We start from the raw sequence: 14091 nt of genomic DNA, 5'->3' as shown, positions 1-14091 counted from the left end.
GATGACATGGCAAAACTCATTTTCTCTCCTACATATATACAGAGATTTGGTGCCAATGCAATAGTAGCATTAGATTAAGAAAAATGATTCACAGAGAGCTTTTCAATTAAACTAGGTTGCAGAAGTCAGCATGTTTTTCAGTAGCACTGAGCAACTTATCTTGTTTAGCAAAAGGCAAATATTTATCCTGGAGCGGGGAGGGAGGGCTTCAGCTAATGCTGAAGGGTCTGCTATATTCAACTAACACTAAAGCCATCACTGGGTTACTCCTGTTCGATGATGAAAGCAGCAGATTAGAAACATTTAAACAAAAGCTTTGAAACAGAAAGAACTGGTTTTAGAACCACCAATGTGTTTATTTTCATCTTGAAAATGGATTACCACTACCTACATAGAAAACAAAACACTCAAGCCTTTAAAAAGCGCATCATCAGTAACAGCAGCTGAACAAACACGTAAGGTACGGTTGCTGCTCATTTGTTTCAGTGGGAAGAAACCAAGTTTGATATGGAAACATTTATAGCCCTTTAAAATATGTGCATGTTTAAGAGGACTATAAAAGTGCAGTTTATGGATAGAGAATCGTCAAAGCATCAAAATGAAATCTAGGCTAAGGCTTTAAAATGGAAGGATGACCTTTTCTCCTTTTTAATTAAAAAATATAAAGAACACCTATCAAGTCTGTTCTGTTGATACTAAATAGCTGCTCCAGATTACAGAGACATAAACAACGGATTTCTAGATTGGTGAAAGAAAATAAGCATCTACAAGCTTATTTGAATGCAGGGGCAAGGTCCATAAGGTGCTAATACTCAAAGACACGTAGCAGCCCTGACATTTAGTACTTTTTCACAAAAGCACAAAAAAGTATATTCCTTTGTGAAAAACTATTTACACAGTCGGCGAGCCCTCTCTAACCAATCTCTGAGAATTAGAAGTCACATCTGCTAAAATAAACCAGCACAAGTAAATGCAGCAACAGCTAGAAGAGATGATTTTAAATACAGGGCATTATAACACCCTGAGGACAGTGACTCTTGACTACACAAGAAACCAAAGCACCACAAAGTGTGACCCATCTCGAAGGTCCCGAGAGCTGAACAGCGCATACAAGGTTATCGAGTTACTGTCCACTTCAGCCTCCCAAAAATTATTCCCTTGACAGTGTTTCAATGAATGTGGTTTGAAAAAATTCAAACTCTCTTTGTTCTAACTTGCAGCCAAAGCACAAGGCTTTCTCTCTTCTCCCTCTCGCTCCTCCCCCCAAAAGCCCCAAAGATATATCTAATAGAAAAAATCAAAGGTAAAAAGACAAAGTCAGAAAATAGGCATGAGTACAAAATCAGATTTTACTCTACTTCATATCTGGGGAAATTTTTAAAGTACCAGATATGCTTTAAATCAGCGTAATTCAGAAGGGCTACTAATGCCTAATCCTAATAGTTATTCAGAAAAGTACTAATGTCTGAATATAAAGTGACCGCAAAGAGAACGGTCTTGCCATAACATCACTACAAATGTTTTGGTTTGCACATGCAGTGCACATACAACTTAATGAGACAAGAGCGAATTAAATGATCTCCCCTTGGTATCTGATTCTGCAGGGCTCATCTAACTTTTACTAAAGTCTTACTAAATGTTTCTTCTTTTAATTTTGCAGCTTATTAGACAAGGCCCAAAGTTTAACTTCTGAGTCCTTCTAGATCACGCACAGAGTGAAATACAATGAAATTCCCAACAAAAGCAATGGACTGCCATGACCAAAGGGGCTGTTAAGCTATGAAGTGACCCGGCAAAGAAGTGGGGAACTGCAAAGCTACCGGGCATTATTCCATCTCTCTGAAAATCAACATATGTGCAGTTAATTACTAATGAGGAAAACCTTTTTTCTCACTCTCTAATTAAGACAAGTGCTTTTCAATATAGTTTCTTTAAATTACTTTCATTTAAACTTTGACTGCCTTCCAGAAGAGGAGCTACTGACTAGGACTACAGGCCACATTCAGTGAAATAAGATGACCATTAGCTATTCCTACAATATTACTTTGACCAAAATAGTACTGTTGATTTCAAGACGTTTACATTACTTTCAAGGATTTTTTTTTTTCCCATTCAAACATCTGATCTGTTTTCCCTCTTGCACAGCACTTGGAAAGCTGCTTCTCTGAACTCCTTACAGGTGAACAAATAGAAGATGAAAAATGTTCCATCAAGGAGAGATCTTTATAAGTCATGGTGGATGTAATTTTATTTTCTTTTGCAATGGCTTGCCATCGTCCTCAATTTATGAGTGAAATTCCACTTTCATAGGTTAGACAGTGCAATTCATAACCGAATTCCTAAGCCCCTGTAAAACAAACAAATGCCTCTTCTGCTGCTGCTTTTTTTCCCTTCTGCTGCTGCTTCCCTTCTTCTATCCTACGTTGACAGAACATAATTCAACTAGTCTTTCATGCAGGAGTCCACACCAAAAACCACAAGTCGAAAGAAGATGAAAACACAAGAGATTATATGGGTAGTAACTGATTTACAAAGCTCCAAAATGTGGCCTTCTGCATAGAAAAGAGACTAAGATAGCTAATTAAGAAATAAAATATCCTGCTAGCTGTCCTACATAAAGGAAATATTTTTCACAAAAAAGTTGAGAAAATCACAAATAACAGAAAGCATGTTTTTTGTGCTTGCACATTATGTTGCTCATTATCTTCAAGTTATTATTATTTTCTTATCCCTAAAACATGATCAGTGAAAAATCTTCCTACCTAAAGGACATCTAGGTAATACTGCCACATTTTTTTCATTGCTGCACTTGTTTTATACAGGACACACAAGGGCAAAGGGAGAGAAGGCAGAGGCTTGCTTAAGACATTGGCAGGGCTGAGCAAGGACTTCAGGAATCCCAGGTCTCTGATCACTCAACAGTATTGCTGTCTTTACAACTGTATGAGCAGAGCAGGTAAAGAAACAGAATCATGATGTACAGAGACTTTAGGAGTAATAAATACTGGAAATATATACAGAAAGAGAGAACAAATGGTGATTTTGGAGCTTGGAACTGCATGTTGGTTGACACTTTAAGGTCACTCCTATTGCCCCCTACTTCAAAGGGAGGGTTCTGGTAATGGCAACCTGCCAAAATGTTGTCTTTTTTCCTCTCATCACATCATATGTGTAGAAATCTTTCCCAGCTTTGGAGGATCATGTTTACAAATGTTGAAAACACATCTTGGAGGTAAAGTCTCTAAGACCCATAGTCCACTGGATTAGATACCAGCCTGGGCCTCAGGAGATAAAAATTTGAATCCTGCTTTGCTGTTACATTTTCTCAGATAGTTCAGCAAAGTGAAATATTTAAATATTTTAAAACTAATTAAGCTAAGTCACACTGAGTTTTCATTTGCCATGCAGCCATAACCTTGGTTGAGTCACTGTTTTTTTCTTTCTTCCTGACATTCAAGCAGGGAAAATCTACCCATTGCTTTTACAGCAAAGTCTAGTGCTGACAACTGGACTCTGCATGTTTCCTGAGTATAAAACATTTCCTTTCAGCAAGTCCACAGTGAACAGTACTCTCACTACAAAACCAGAGGTTTCTAGTGAAGTATTTTAATTCAGATAAAAATTGCTGGTATAAAACTCAAACAATAATAGGACCAGTACATGAGACATTCATCATATTGTAATAAATAAATAAATAAATCAAGGCATTAATGGTCAGTACCTATCTATGCATAAAAACAATCTTCTGTTTATGGATGGACGTGAAAGAAAAGATCTCTTAACCTGTTTCATGTCTTCTCCTCCTCCAGTGCATTCCTCCCAGGTCATTTCAAGATTTTCTTACAAGCTGTTAAGATCACATAATATTTTATTTTTATTCACCCTCCTTCTAAATTTGCTTGACTTCATGCTTCAGATCAACCCTACCTGCAATATGGCAAATAAGAGAAACAAATGTGCCCACTCTGCCCAAATCTAAAATAGCAGAACCCGAACAGGTTAGGTCTCCCTACTCTGCAGTTTCATACCTATCTGTATTCATATTACAGACAGTAATTCTAGGAGACACAAGATGTACCCATCCTAAACTAAAACAAAGAAACAAACAAACCACCACCATTGTAACTAGCCTTTCAATTTATAGCTGTAATTTTTTACAGAACCAAAACATTTCCCTCATTACAGTGAAAAATCATCAGAACTTTAGACATCATGACAAAAAACTAGAATTTTGCCTTGCTAAATGCTGGAGAAAATCAAAGATTAGTTATGGTTTAGGATGTCTGAAAACATGGAAATCATTAACACTCCCCTCTCCCCAAACTTAGAAGTATCAGCTGTATTTTGGACAAACTACCCCTGCAGGCCTGGCTCTACATGAAGCAAATTCAATTATCAGTTAATGGGACACAATAGCCAAACCGAGGTCTATGCAGTTAGACAGAAATGCAACAAGAATCCCAAGTTAAGCAGCAAAAAGTTCCTAGCATCAGAGGCTCAGCTATGTTCATTGTTCTCTGGTAAAACCAAAATATATCTGGTCATGATCTCTTCCTGAATCTTAGCAGTCCTCAAGCATCAGAAGCATGTCTTCTGTAATAAACAGTTCCTTATGACTTCTCAGCACAGCCTAGCCTTTATTTTTTCCCAAAATTTTCCAAACAATTTTCAGAAACTTGTTAGAACTTTAAAGGCTGCTAAAACCCCTTAGACTCTGTGCACTTAGCTCAGCTGTGCTCTTTCCAATTAGACAGAGATTTGCAGGAGACTTGGGAATACCTGGTGCTACTCTTCACTAGAGGAAAAGTTGTAAGAACCTTCCAGACAGAACCCTAAAAAAAAGCCCAACTCAGTACTTCTAGTGAGTTTTTAACTCCACAATTCCTTTGTAATAATTTAGCATCCCTCTAAAGACTTTATGGGGCAAATGGCACCCTGTTTCCTAGGCCTTTCCTTAGGATCTAGTTTAAAAACAATGTATATATCATTGTAGGTACATAATTCCCTGTTTGGTCTTCAGCATCTCCTGTTTCATCTTAAAGGATGCTTCTCCTGAAGGCCAAGTTTCTTCAGAATAAAAAATCTGGAAGCCTCAGGTGACTCTCGGCAGTCACTCCTTCTTATGCTTTTTTATCCTTAGGCTCTAAAGATACTTTGTTAAATCCAGTTTCCGTTGCTAAAAGATGACACAGACTCTACTCTGAGAGGCCTCTTTGATGCCAGTTAGCTCTTCTGCATGCTAGGCTTCAAATATATCAATACCAACAAGAATGTCCTAATGAAGGGTTGCTTATCTCCACATGAACATGTCTAGTGATTAACCCGAGTAATTATTTTGTATGGTTTTTGATTATAGAAAGCAAATTAGAGCTGGAAAAAATAGTAAAAATGAAGACTAAAAAGGGAGTCTGGTAAAGTGAGGTAACTATCTATTCCTGGTTATACACAACTTTATAAACCTCAGATTATGTGAATACAATTAATACGCAAATCCCTCTACAAAACTTGGACAGACCTCCTCACTGAAAACAGCAATAGAAGCTGTCAAGGTAAATCTACTAGATGCGTCCCTGGGTATGTTTGCTAAGCCCAGCTGGCACAATTCAGGCAGGACACTCCGGGAGAGAGAAGGGGAATGTTCTTGGTGCAATACTGATCAAAGGGAAACACGCAGTCAAATGGGAAACAGATTCACTTGGAAAGCTGGGAGTAGTAGTTGTTTCTGGTTCACTGCCATGTACGTGCAGGGCCCTTGCAGAGCACCTGTTCCATTAAGACCCAAGAATTTCCCAACTCCTTGCCTTCTGCTGTCTCCAACAAGCCATAATAAGGACCAAAAGAACGACAGCAATTGCTTTGTTAACACCAGAAATCACTGCTTACAACAAAAACACCAATGCAGTGCCAGCTCCACTTCTCACATTTTTCCCTGACTCTATCCATTGTGTGACTGGAAAAAAAGGTAACTTTAAAGTTTAAAAGTCTACCATTTAAGAAACAGAATGCTGGACCAAAGATTGAGAGCACTAGATTTGAACCAAGGCAGAAAATCTTAGGAGGTATCCAGAGCAAAGTATTTAAAATGCCATAGGTTAACAGGACTGAAATTGCTCCCAGGTTTTCTGGCCTCAAGGCAATTATGGCAAAGAAAGAAATTTTCAGCAAAGCTAATCTGGTGGTGGCCAGGAATGGCAAGGCATATCATTTAGAAGTATGCTGCAGCAGCTACATATCCTTAAACCAATCATTAGCTTTCCTTATTTAGTAGTCGTTATCAATTAATTATTCAATTATATAATTAATTGATAATTTGATTAATAAATAATAAGTAATTATTATTTATTCTGTAACAAACACATTAGGCTGGGCCTCACTCTCCATGGAAACTATTTTAACACAAAGCAGATTTTGGTCTTTATTTGTTTTGAGCCACAAGCAGAAAAGCAATATACATTTACTTTGGAGGCAGGTTGCCAAATGGATGAAAAGGGCCTGCAAGTTTTACTTTTGGTTGCCCTAAGCATTTATGGTCAACTTTTCCCAGCTCAAAAGCCAAAGTCTGCTCTCAATTAGTCTGGTGTAAATCAGAGCAACTCCATTGACTTCAGCTTTTCTGGATACAGAGCATTGTGAGATGGAACAGGATTTGGCCAATATTGTCTTTTTTTTTGCTTTACCAGCATCAAGGATATTTCTCTTTTTGGAAGACTTATCGGTTGAAACAAAGCAGATGACTGTGGACAACCTGTTTGATGTGGTAAACAAAAGCAAAGCAACTGCCAAAACAGCTGACGGAGTTAGAAAGAAAAGAAACATGAACACTGTGGGAAGGAGAAAGCTGAGGAAGAACTTGAACCTTCCACTGATTTTGGTAGCAAAGTCCAAAAATAACCAAGAATATTGCCTAAAAGAAAATTCAGCATGGTGTAAGAATGTCATTTTAATCTCTAGTCACATCCATCAGAAGTAATTCCACCAAACTTGATGGTATTAATGAACTGTAAAACCAGACAGAAATTTGCAATCACACACAAAGCGGAGAGATACCAGCAGGAGTGACACAGTAAAATTAGCATGAATACTGTTACTCATGCTTCCCATTGGTAAAGAATATGTAGTGAATGTGTCTCCAATTAAAGAGACTGGCACTCCTTTATTCAGAATATTTTCCAACTAAATACAGCAGACCAAAACTTATTGCAGACTTTGTCCCTTCCTTGGGAAGAGACTAACAAGAAAGTCAAATCTGCATGAATAGAAGCCATGAAGCTTTCTCTTCAATTGCTTTTGCTCCCAGTTTAATTATCAAGTGTAGAGCTACTATTTTATTCACCTGCAGTATTTCATTGAAAGTTGAGAGAGTGACTGGAATTTGATAAAGCAGGAGAGCTGGTTCCTTTACCTACCACAGCTATAGATTTGGCTAGAGGATGCAATTAAAAATTGTGAAGGACAGAATCAGAACCACCTTTTCTAAAATGTTTATCAACCAGCAACCCAGCGGGACTTTCAGAAGAGCCATCACGGATAGGCAACTAGCCTCCTGTTGTGGCAATATTGAAAATTTCATTCAGCATACAACCTGCATCTTTGGGCACCAAAACAAATTTTGTGGTCCCTCATGACTGGTGGGGAAAAAAAAAAAAAAAAGGATCACTGATTTGCTAGCTACAAGTAATGCTTCTCATCTTTAGTTAGGGAGCAGAAAAGGATTTTTATTTATCCAATACTCTCCTTAAATGTCAGTTTTATATACATTCATAACCAGTGCCTCTTTCCTTACAGAGCCGCTTTTCCTTACTAAAAATCAGCTGAAACAAATCACAAAAAATTATCAAAGAATTACTGCAAAATAAATCAGATAAGCAAACATTAATAATGAGAAAATATACTGGTAAGAGTTGGTGTCCCATATGACTTGTATTTGTTTGCAACAACAGAATCAACAATATTTGTGGAGTTGAAGCATTCCCCTTTTTCTAAATCAAACTCAACACATCAACACATCAATGTTTGCTGCACATCCATCAATACAGACTCCCAGTCCCGTTAGTAAGCCAGAAAAAGGAGGCCAGAATCATGCAAGAGGCACTCCATGCAGAGCAGCTGAAGCCCCAGCTGTACTCACACCGAAGCCGCCCCAAACTCAGCCTCAAATGCACTGTCATCCTCGTCACCAGCCTGCAAGACCGTGGGGCGCTCAGCTGCCAGCTCACTACAGATCCGGCCAACAGAAGGTGATGGAAAACAAGCATGAATGTGTTGCCAAATGCAAAAATAAGCCTTTATGTCGTATACAATACTCATCTACTGTTTAAATTATCCAGAGTCTTGTATTTTCATATTGCCTGAAGCCATTCAACTTTAGTCAATTTGGTTTGCTTTGCAAAATGGGCTGCTTTCCATTAAAATGTGGAATTTTAAGGCTCTTAGCTTATATCCAGTGTTACACAACAGAAATCCTCAAAAAACTTCCCAAATATTATGATCAATACAGGAAATGTTCTTCATGGAGCATGCTTTGATTTTGCAAATTGCATCTCTGAGCCACCAGATGAGAGACATCTGGTCAGCTTTAGCTACCTGTAGCATACACATCTACATCTGAGCTAATCAGCCAGAATCCCTTCATCGTCAACCGAGAGGAAGAGCCAGTTTCAGCGCATGATTCATCTTAGATGAAATTTCAGGCATGTAAAATACATTAGATAACTGAAGGTCTAGAAAAGGAGGTCCTTTCTATTCTCCACTGACTTCAAAGGAAGGCAAGATGATCAGACGTTTAACTTGGGTAAAATTAATTCCAGCTCTCTTGTGTGGTATTCAGACATGCTGAGGAGCTGCAGCTCCCATTTTTCCTAAATCACACACAGTCCAAGCCAACTGTAATGATACTGGCTATACAGTGTTGCAGACTGCTTCTCAAGTAGTCATTATTCTCTCTCTTACATTAATTATAAAACACCAGATATGTTCACTACTACAATGTAGCCTCAAAGGAAAACTTTTATTCTGGAATAATAATTACAGAGAAGAAAGAAAAACGAGAAAAGAATTAATGTAACATATACAGAACAAATAAATCCACATTAATATGACTGCAGTCTTGCTACAACCTTCTATTATGTTGGTATTTTGAATATAAAATCTGTCAATAGATTAAATTAACCTTGGTTAATTTAATTTAATCCCACCCTGAATGTTCTGCCTCATGTGATTTGGTTTCATCGGGGTAGATGGTGCCGAAGAACCGAGATATATAGATAAATCACCTACAAAGCTTTTATTTAACCTTTAAATATATTTTTTTCTTTTTTTAATGCAACAGGAAGAGAAACAGGAAAAGGGAAACAGAAACAACTGCTAGATTAGTAAAGTGCACTGAACATAATGGAAAGAAATAGAGGGAAAAAAAGAGTATTCCTCAGCTCATGCACTTACTTCTCACTGAGGTCTTCAATACGCTGTCCGTGGCCTAGCATGAAGGTAGGGTTTGACTGACTGCATGGGCTCGCAGGGGCTGATAAAGTGCTTTTGACATTCTGCACCGAGTGTCTCCGGCTCCGTCTGCGCTCCAGTCCCCTTCGCTCACTAGCACCAAGACTGGCCCTTCTTCTGTCCTTGCGCCCACTGGGTGGAGGATCAGCAGTTTCATCTCCATCCTCATGTCTCAGTGTCATCTGAGAAGGAATGAGAGGCAAGACTTCTTACGTTGTTCCTTCAGACATCATAGGTTTTCACACTTACATTTTAAAACTTAACTGGTCGCAACACAACTCCTATGAGAGTCATCTTTCTATATCCATCTATCTAAGTTGTTACCTATTCACTAGTGCAATGTAGCAGCTCTAATAATGGAATTATATACCGATATCCTTTATAGAAGACTACAGGATCTGTAACAATACATTTCCTGTATCTGCTATATTTTTTATTTTATTAAGTACTTAATTTTCAAAGCAGCTGAATAGTGTTAAGACAGGTAGCTGCCTTACTCCCTTTCATGAAGTCTTTGCTCTACTGCAATCAACAAAAAAAATACTGTGAGTTGGCTGACTAAAGATTCAACACGTAGTCAGTAACAAATTTGGGAACACAAGTAGAAATTAATGTCTATTACTTCAGAACTTATGTGAGAACAGTATCATAATCTTCCCAGTCAAGAAGGAGATCAACAGTTGTATACATAACTGAATCCCACTTAATATCTCTGTTTTTATAGATCTCTCCATAAAGTAAACAAAGGGGAAAAAAACTAACATAACAAGTCTACTTCTGTGAACTGGTACCACAATGGATTTAAAAAACCCAGACCACACATCTCCTCCAAGTCATCTAGTTTTGAGGTTAGCATAACTGCTTTCACACATGTTAGTTCAGAAGCACTATCCATACAAAGGAACATAGGGATAATAAAAGAGGAGAACAATGTTATGTTGAGAACAGGACAACCACTGTAACATTTGACAAACTTCTGATGTATATTGGGAGCTCATCACAGGAGCAGAATGTGGAGGTAGAATCTAGCACCTCGATTACAGCATGCCTACAGCTGCCAATGTGACACAGTTCTAACAAAAACCCCACAAGTGTAATCTTAGAGACATGACGAAAGATGTTTCCAACAGAAACAATGAAGTTACTGTGTAAAAAGTACTGTTGGACATCATATGAGACACAGCATAAAATTTAAGCTGTCATTATCTGAGAAAGATCCATTCAAATAGGAACAGTTACAGAAAAGGGCTATGTGGGCAAACAGAAGAGTGGATATCTTTCTCCTGTTTCTATTAGTCTTATTCTGTTTATTCTTATCAAAAGAGACTTTGGCACAATGAAGATAGGAGTGTGTGTGATATTTCTGTTTAAGGGGTAAAATCTATTTAAGTCGGGGAAAAATGAGTTATTTAGCTAAAGAACAACACTGGCAGAAAAAAAAGCAGGAATTTATACTGGTATGTCTAAATTTAGTCTGGTTATCAAGAGAAAGCTGGTAGCCATTAAGCAATCTGATAATTTTGCCCTCAGCACTTTCAAAAGTCACAGCAGGAGTAAAACCCCCAACTTTTAAGTTTAATGATCATTTTTGGAAGAGGATGTTATAAGCTAATGTCTCTGACAAAAAAAATAAAAGGGAACACACAGCCCTCTGTCACTCTCAGGTTCCTGTTTTGGCTTGACTCTTTCTGCAAACTGTTGCACATAACGAGTAACTCTACTGAAGTTAATGAAGTGACATGAATGTAGAGTTGATGAAAAGAATAAGAATCAAATTTGACAAATTCTTTGCTGGACTTAGATGGAGAGAAAGTCATTTCATTTCATCACATCAGAATATGAATGCACATTTAAGTTTTATTAACTTCAGCCTAAACTTCCCCCCTCCAACATTTTCTGAAGTGTGAGAAAGGGTCTAATTATTAAGAAACTGGATATCCTATCTTTGCATATAAATATTCCAGAAGTGGTTATTTTACACCTATGCGGTTAACATGGAATCATTCATTACTCCATTGCTGCAAACCATATAGGAACTGGTCCAGTGTAAACTCGTAAACAAGGACTTGCTGGGTATTCAGCTGTGGAGTGAGTGGTACTTGTGAAGCTGAGCTCAGCTGAATCTTTTTCACGAGTTGAACACTTTTGCATGTGGCAAGAATTTGTACTTAATTTAGGATGTGTAACTAGCAGTCTGAGAAAGTTTTAATTGCAGGCAGAACTGCCTCTAAAGACGCTAGTAAATGTTCTATTTTTCCTTGAAGTATGCCCCAGGTCTAATATGAAATGCATTTGTATTAAACAGTCAGGTACTCTAGCAGGTCACATATATGAACGTGTATAATATGTCTAGCAACCAGATGTTTTTCTTTTAAAATAAAATAGATAACCAAATTTCACCTAGGTTACATTCCCCCCCCCCAAGCTTTGAAGTTTGCACAAGCTGTAAGATGCATAAAACAGGGCATGTTATGTTACCTCATAAATGTTAAATTGCTCAACTAAGTCCAAGTCTGTTCCTTTCTTGTTCAAGTGCCTCTGTGAAATAGCTTCAATGCCTAGCTCTTCCAGACAGTCCACCACATCGTAGAAAGAGTCTTGATCTGGCAACCCCGACAGCGTCTAAGAATCAAAGGAAAAACATTTAAATGTTTGTTTTGAAAAGAATTAAACAAAGGCTTTTAAAAGCGGGTGGCAAGTGGTGCTATGTATGATTTCAATAAAGCACAAACCATGATGTGGGATTAGAAACACCGCTAGAAAATAAAAAACAAGTGGCACAGCTTTTAACAAACAACTCCATGCACTGTGTAAAAACCCAAATAATTGGCAAAACAAATCAATGTTATTATTTCATACAAAAAAAGTATGGAAAATGTGGGTCTTTAAAATACACAGTTGGATTCTTCCTGGCATCATCCAACTACAGATTTAAAGACCAGAGAACGTTAAAGCATCAAACACAGCAATAAAAGCAAAGAGAGAAAAAAGTTTAGTTAAAAACAGTGAAGCTGATTTCCTACTGATTCCTCTAACTTTGGTCTGAAGAAGAAAAAGTGCAATGCACAGCTGTGTGATGTGTGGACAGCAGGAAATATCCTGCACCATGTGCCTACTGTCCTCCACACCTGCAGCAGAGGTCATTCTCCTAACACACAAGTTGTTCTGTGTTACAGAGATATCGACTCCTTTCCTTCTTTTCAGCTTTGAAAGTCTTATTAAAGGTACACAGACTCCTTAATTCCAGTAAAATATTAGAAGAATTACAAATTCCTACTTATGGGGTAAGCTCTCACCAACATTAAAGAGGAGACTTTGCATACTAAAAAATATCTGATGCCAATAAGTAAATGTTACTGAATACGAACTTGAATCTAGAGCTTTATTCGGTACCTTTATTCGGATCTATGTTTGAGAAAAACTACTTTAAAAAATAATAATAAAAAAAACTTTTTGGTTTTCCGTTTTTTGATGGATTCAGAAAACCCAGAGGAAATGAAAGGTGTTCTTCTGCAGTATACCATGTACTTCAAATATTCCATGGTGGGGTACAAAGCGGGGGTGGAATCAACCCACTATCACACTACCACAACTGTACTGCAGATGATGTATGGGAAGACGACATGAGCATCAGACAGATTTGTACATTTACAAAGTCAACAGAGACCACTACTATCTTGATTTGCTACTGTTTTCTATTCAGCTCATGCTGAATTTATACCATTCTTTACAGATGATTCAGGAATTTGAGACTAATTCTGCTCTGCATTGATGTTAAGCCAAAATTACGGAATTTACAGGGCAAACTACTTCCCGAGTAGCACATGTGCCATTGCAAAAATCGGTCTGCAGAGAGTTGCCTCTGTAAAACAAGGGACAGTGCACACCTGAAGCTCAGTATTTATTCTGGGTTAGCTCATGCAGGAGACACCCAATCTGAGGCAGGTTCCTCTCTCCTAACTTTAACTATTCAATCACCTAGCACAGGCTACTTATCTGTAGTCCCAAAAGAGTGGAGAAAGCGCAAGACAAAGAGTGCGTGCAAGAGCCAAGTGCTCTACAGAAAGATTTTCATCCTCTTTATGAATGAGATTGGATGAATTTTGCTCCCAGAGTACTGGGTTTTAAAGCACGGCGTTTCCAAAGTTGCTCAGAGCAGCATAATGAAGAACACAACAGCTCTTGTGGGCTGCTTCCCTACACAGAGAAGCTTTACTTTCAGAAGGATTGGTCTGACTTATGTGAATAGCGATGCCCTGCACTGCTTTAAGCACCTCTTTCCAGTGAAATGAAGCACTGGAAAAACATGCATCACCAAGACTTGTTTTGTTTTAAATACATACAACACAGTAGTATCTTCTTCAGTCATTAAGGGATTATACTTAGATCTGGTAAGGTTCAGTCAGAGAGCATTGTAATGTGAATGCTCAGCAACAACACAAATAAAATGTTAGGGTTTTAAGTTCAGGCTCTAATTAAGAAGTCACCTCTGTCCAAGACATTATTTAAGCACATGGTTAAAAACTACTGAACACAATGCAGCTAAATTTTCCTTAATAGTAGAATAGAGATCATGTATGCTTTGTGTCTTAC

The 14091-nt window shown here is 37.9% G+C and overlaps 1 protein-coding gene across 8 annotated transcripts in view; it reads right to left on the bottom strand.

The window, feature by feature from the left end:
- Positions 1-14091, bottom strand: part of FHOD3 (formin homology 2 domain containing 3) — a 404460-nt gene that overhangs the window by 106635 nt on the left and 283734 nt on the right. For 7 of the 8 annotated variants that reach the window (XM_062569631.1, XM_062569632.1, XM_062569637.1 and 4 more), the window contains exons 9-11: positions 11977-12120; positions 9442-9680; positions 8129-8215 (exon numbers count right to left, since the gene is read on the bottom strand). In XM_062569631.1, coding sequence (XP_062425615.1) covers positions 8129-8215; positions 9442-9680; positions 11977-12120 — 470 coding nt within the window. The remainder of the gene's footprint in view (positions 1-8128; positions 8216-9441; positions 9681-11976; positions 12121-14091) is intronic. The other variant, XM_062569636.1, reaches the window with a different exon arrangement.

This window comes from Rhea pennata, chromosome 2 (assembly GCF_028389875.1).
Source record: "Rhea pennata isolate bPtePen1 chromosome 2, bPtePen1.pri, whole genome shotgun sequence".
NCBI lineage: Eukaryota > Metazoa > Chordata > Aves > Rheiformes > Rheidae > Rhea > Rhea pennata.
The sequence above is the reverse complement of the archived record's forward strand: the minus strand, read 5'-3'. Positions and strand labels throughout refer to the sequence as shown.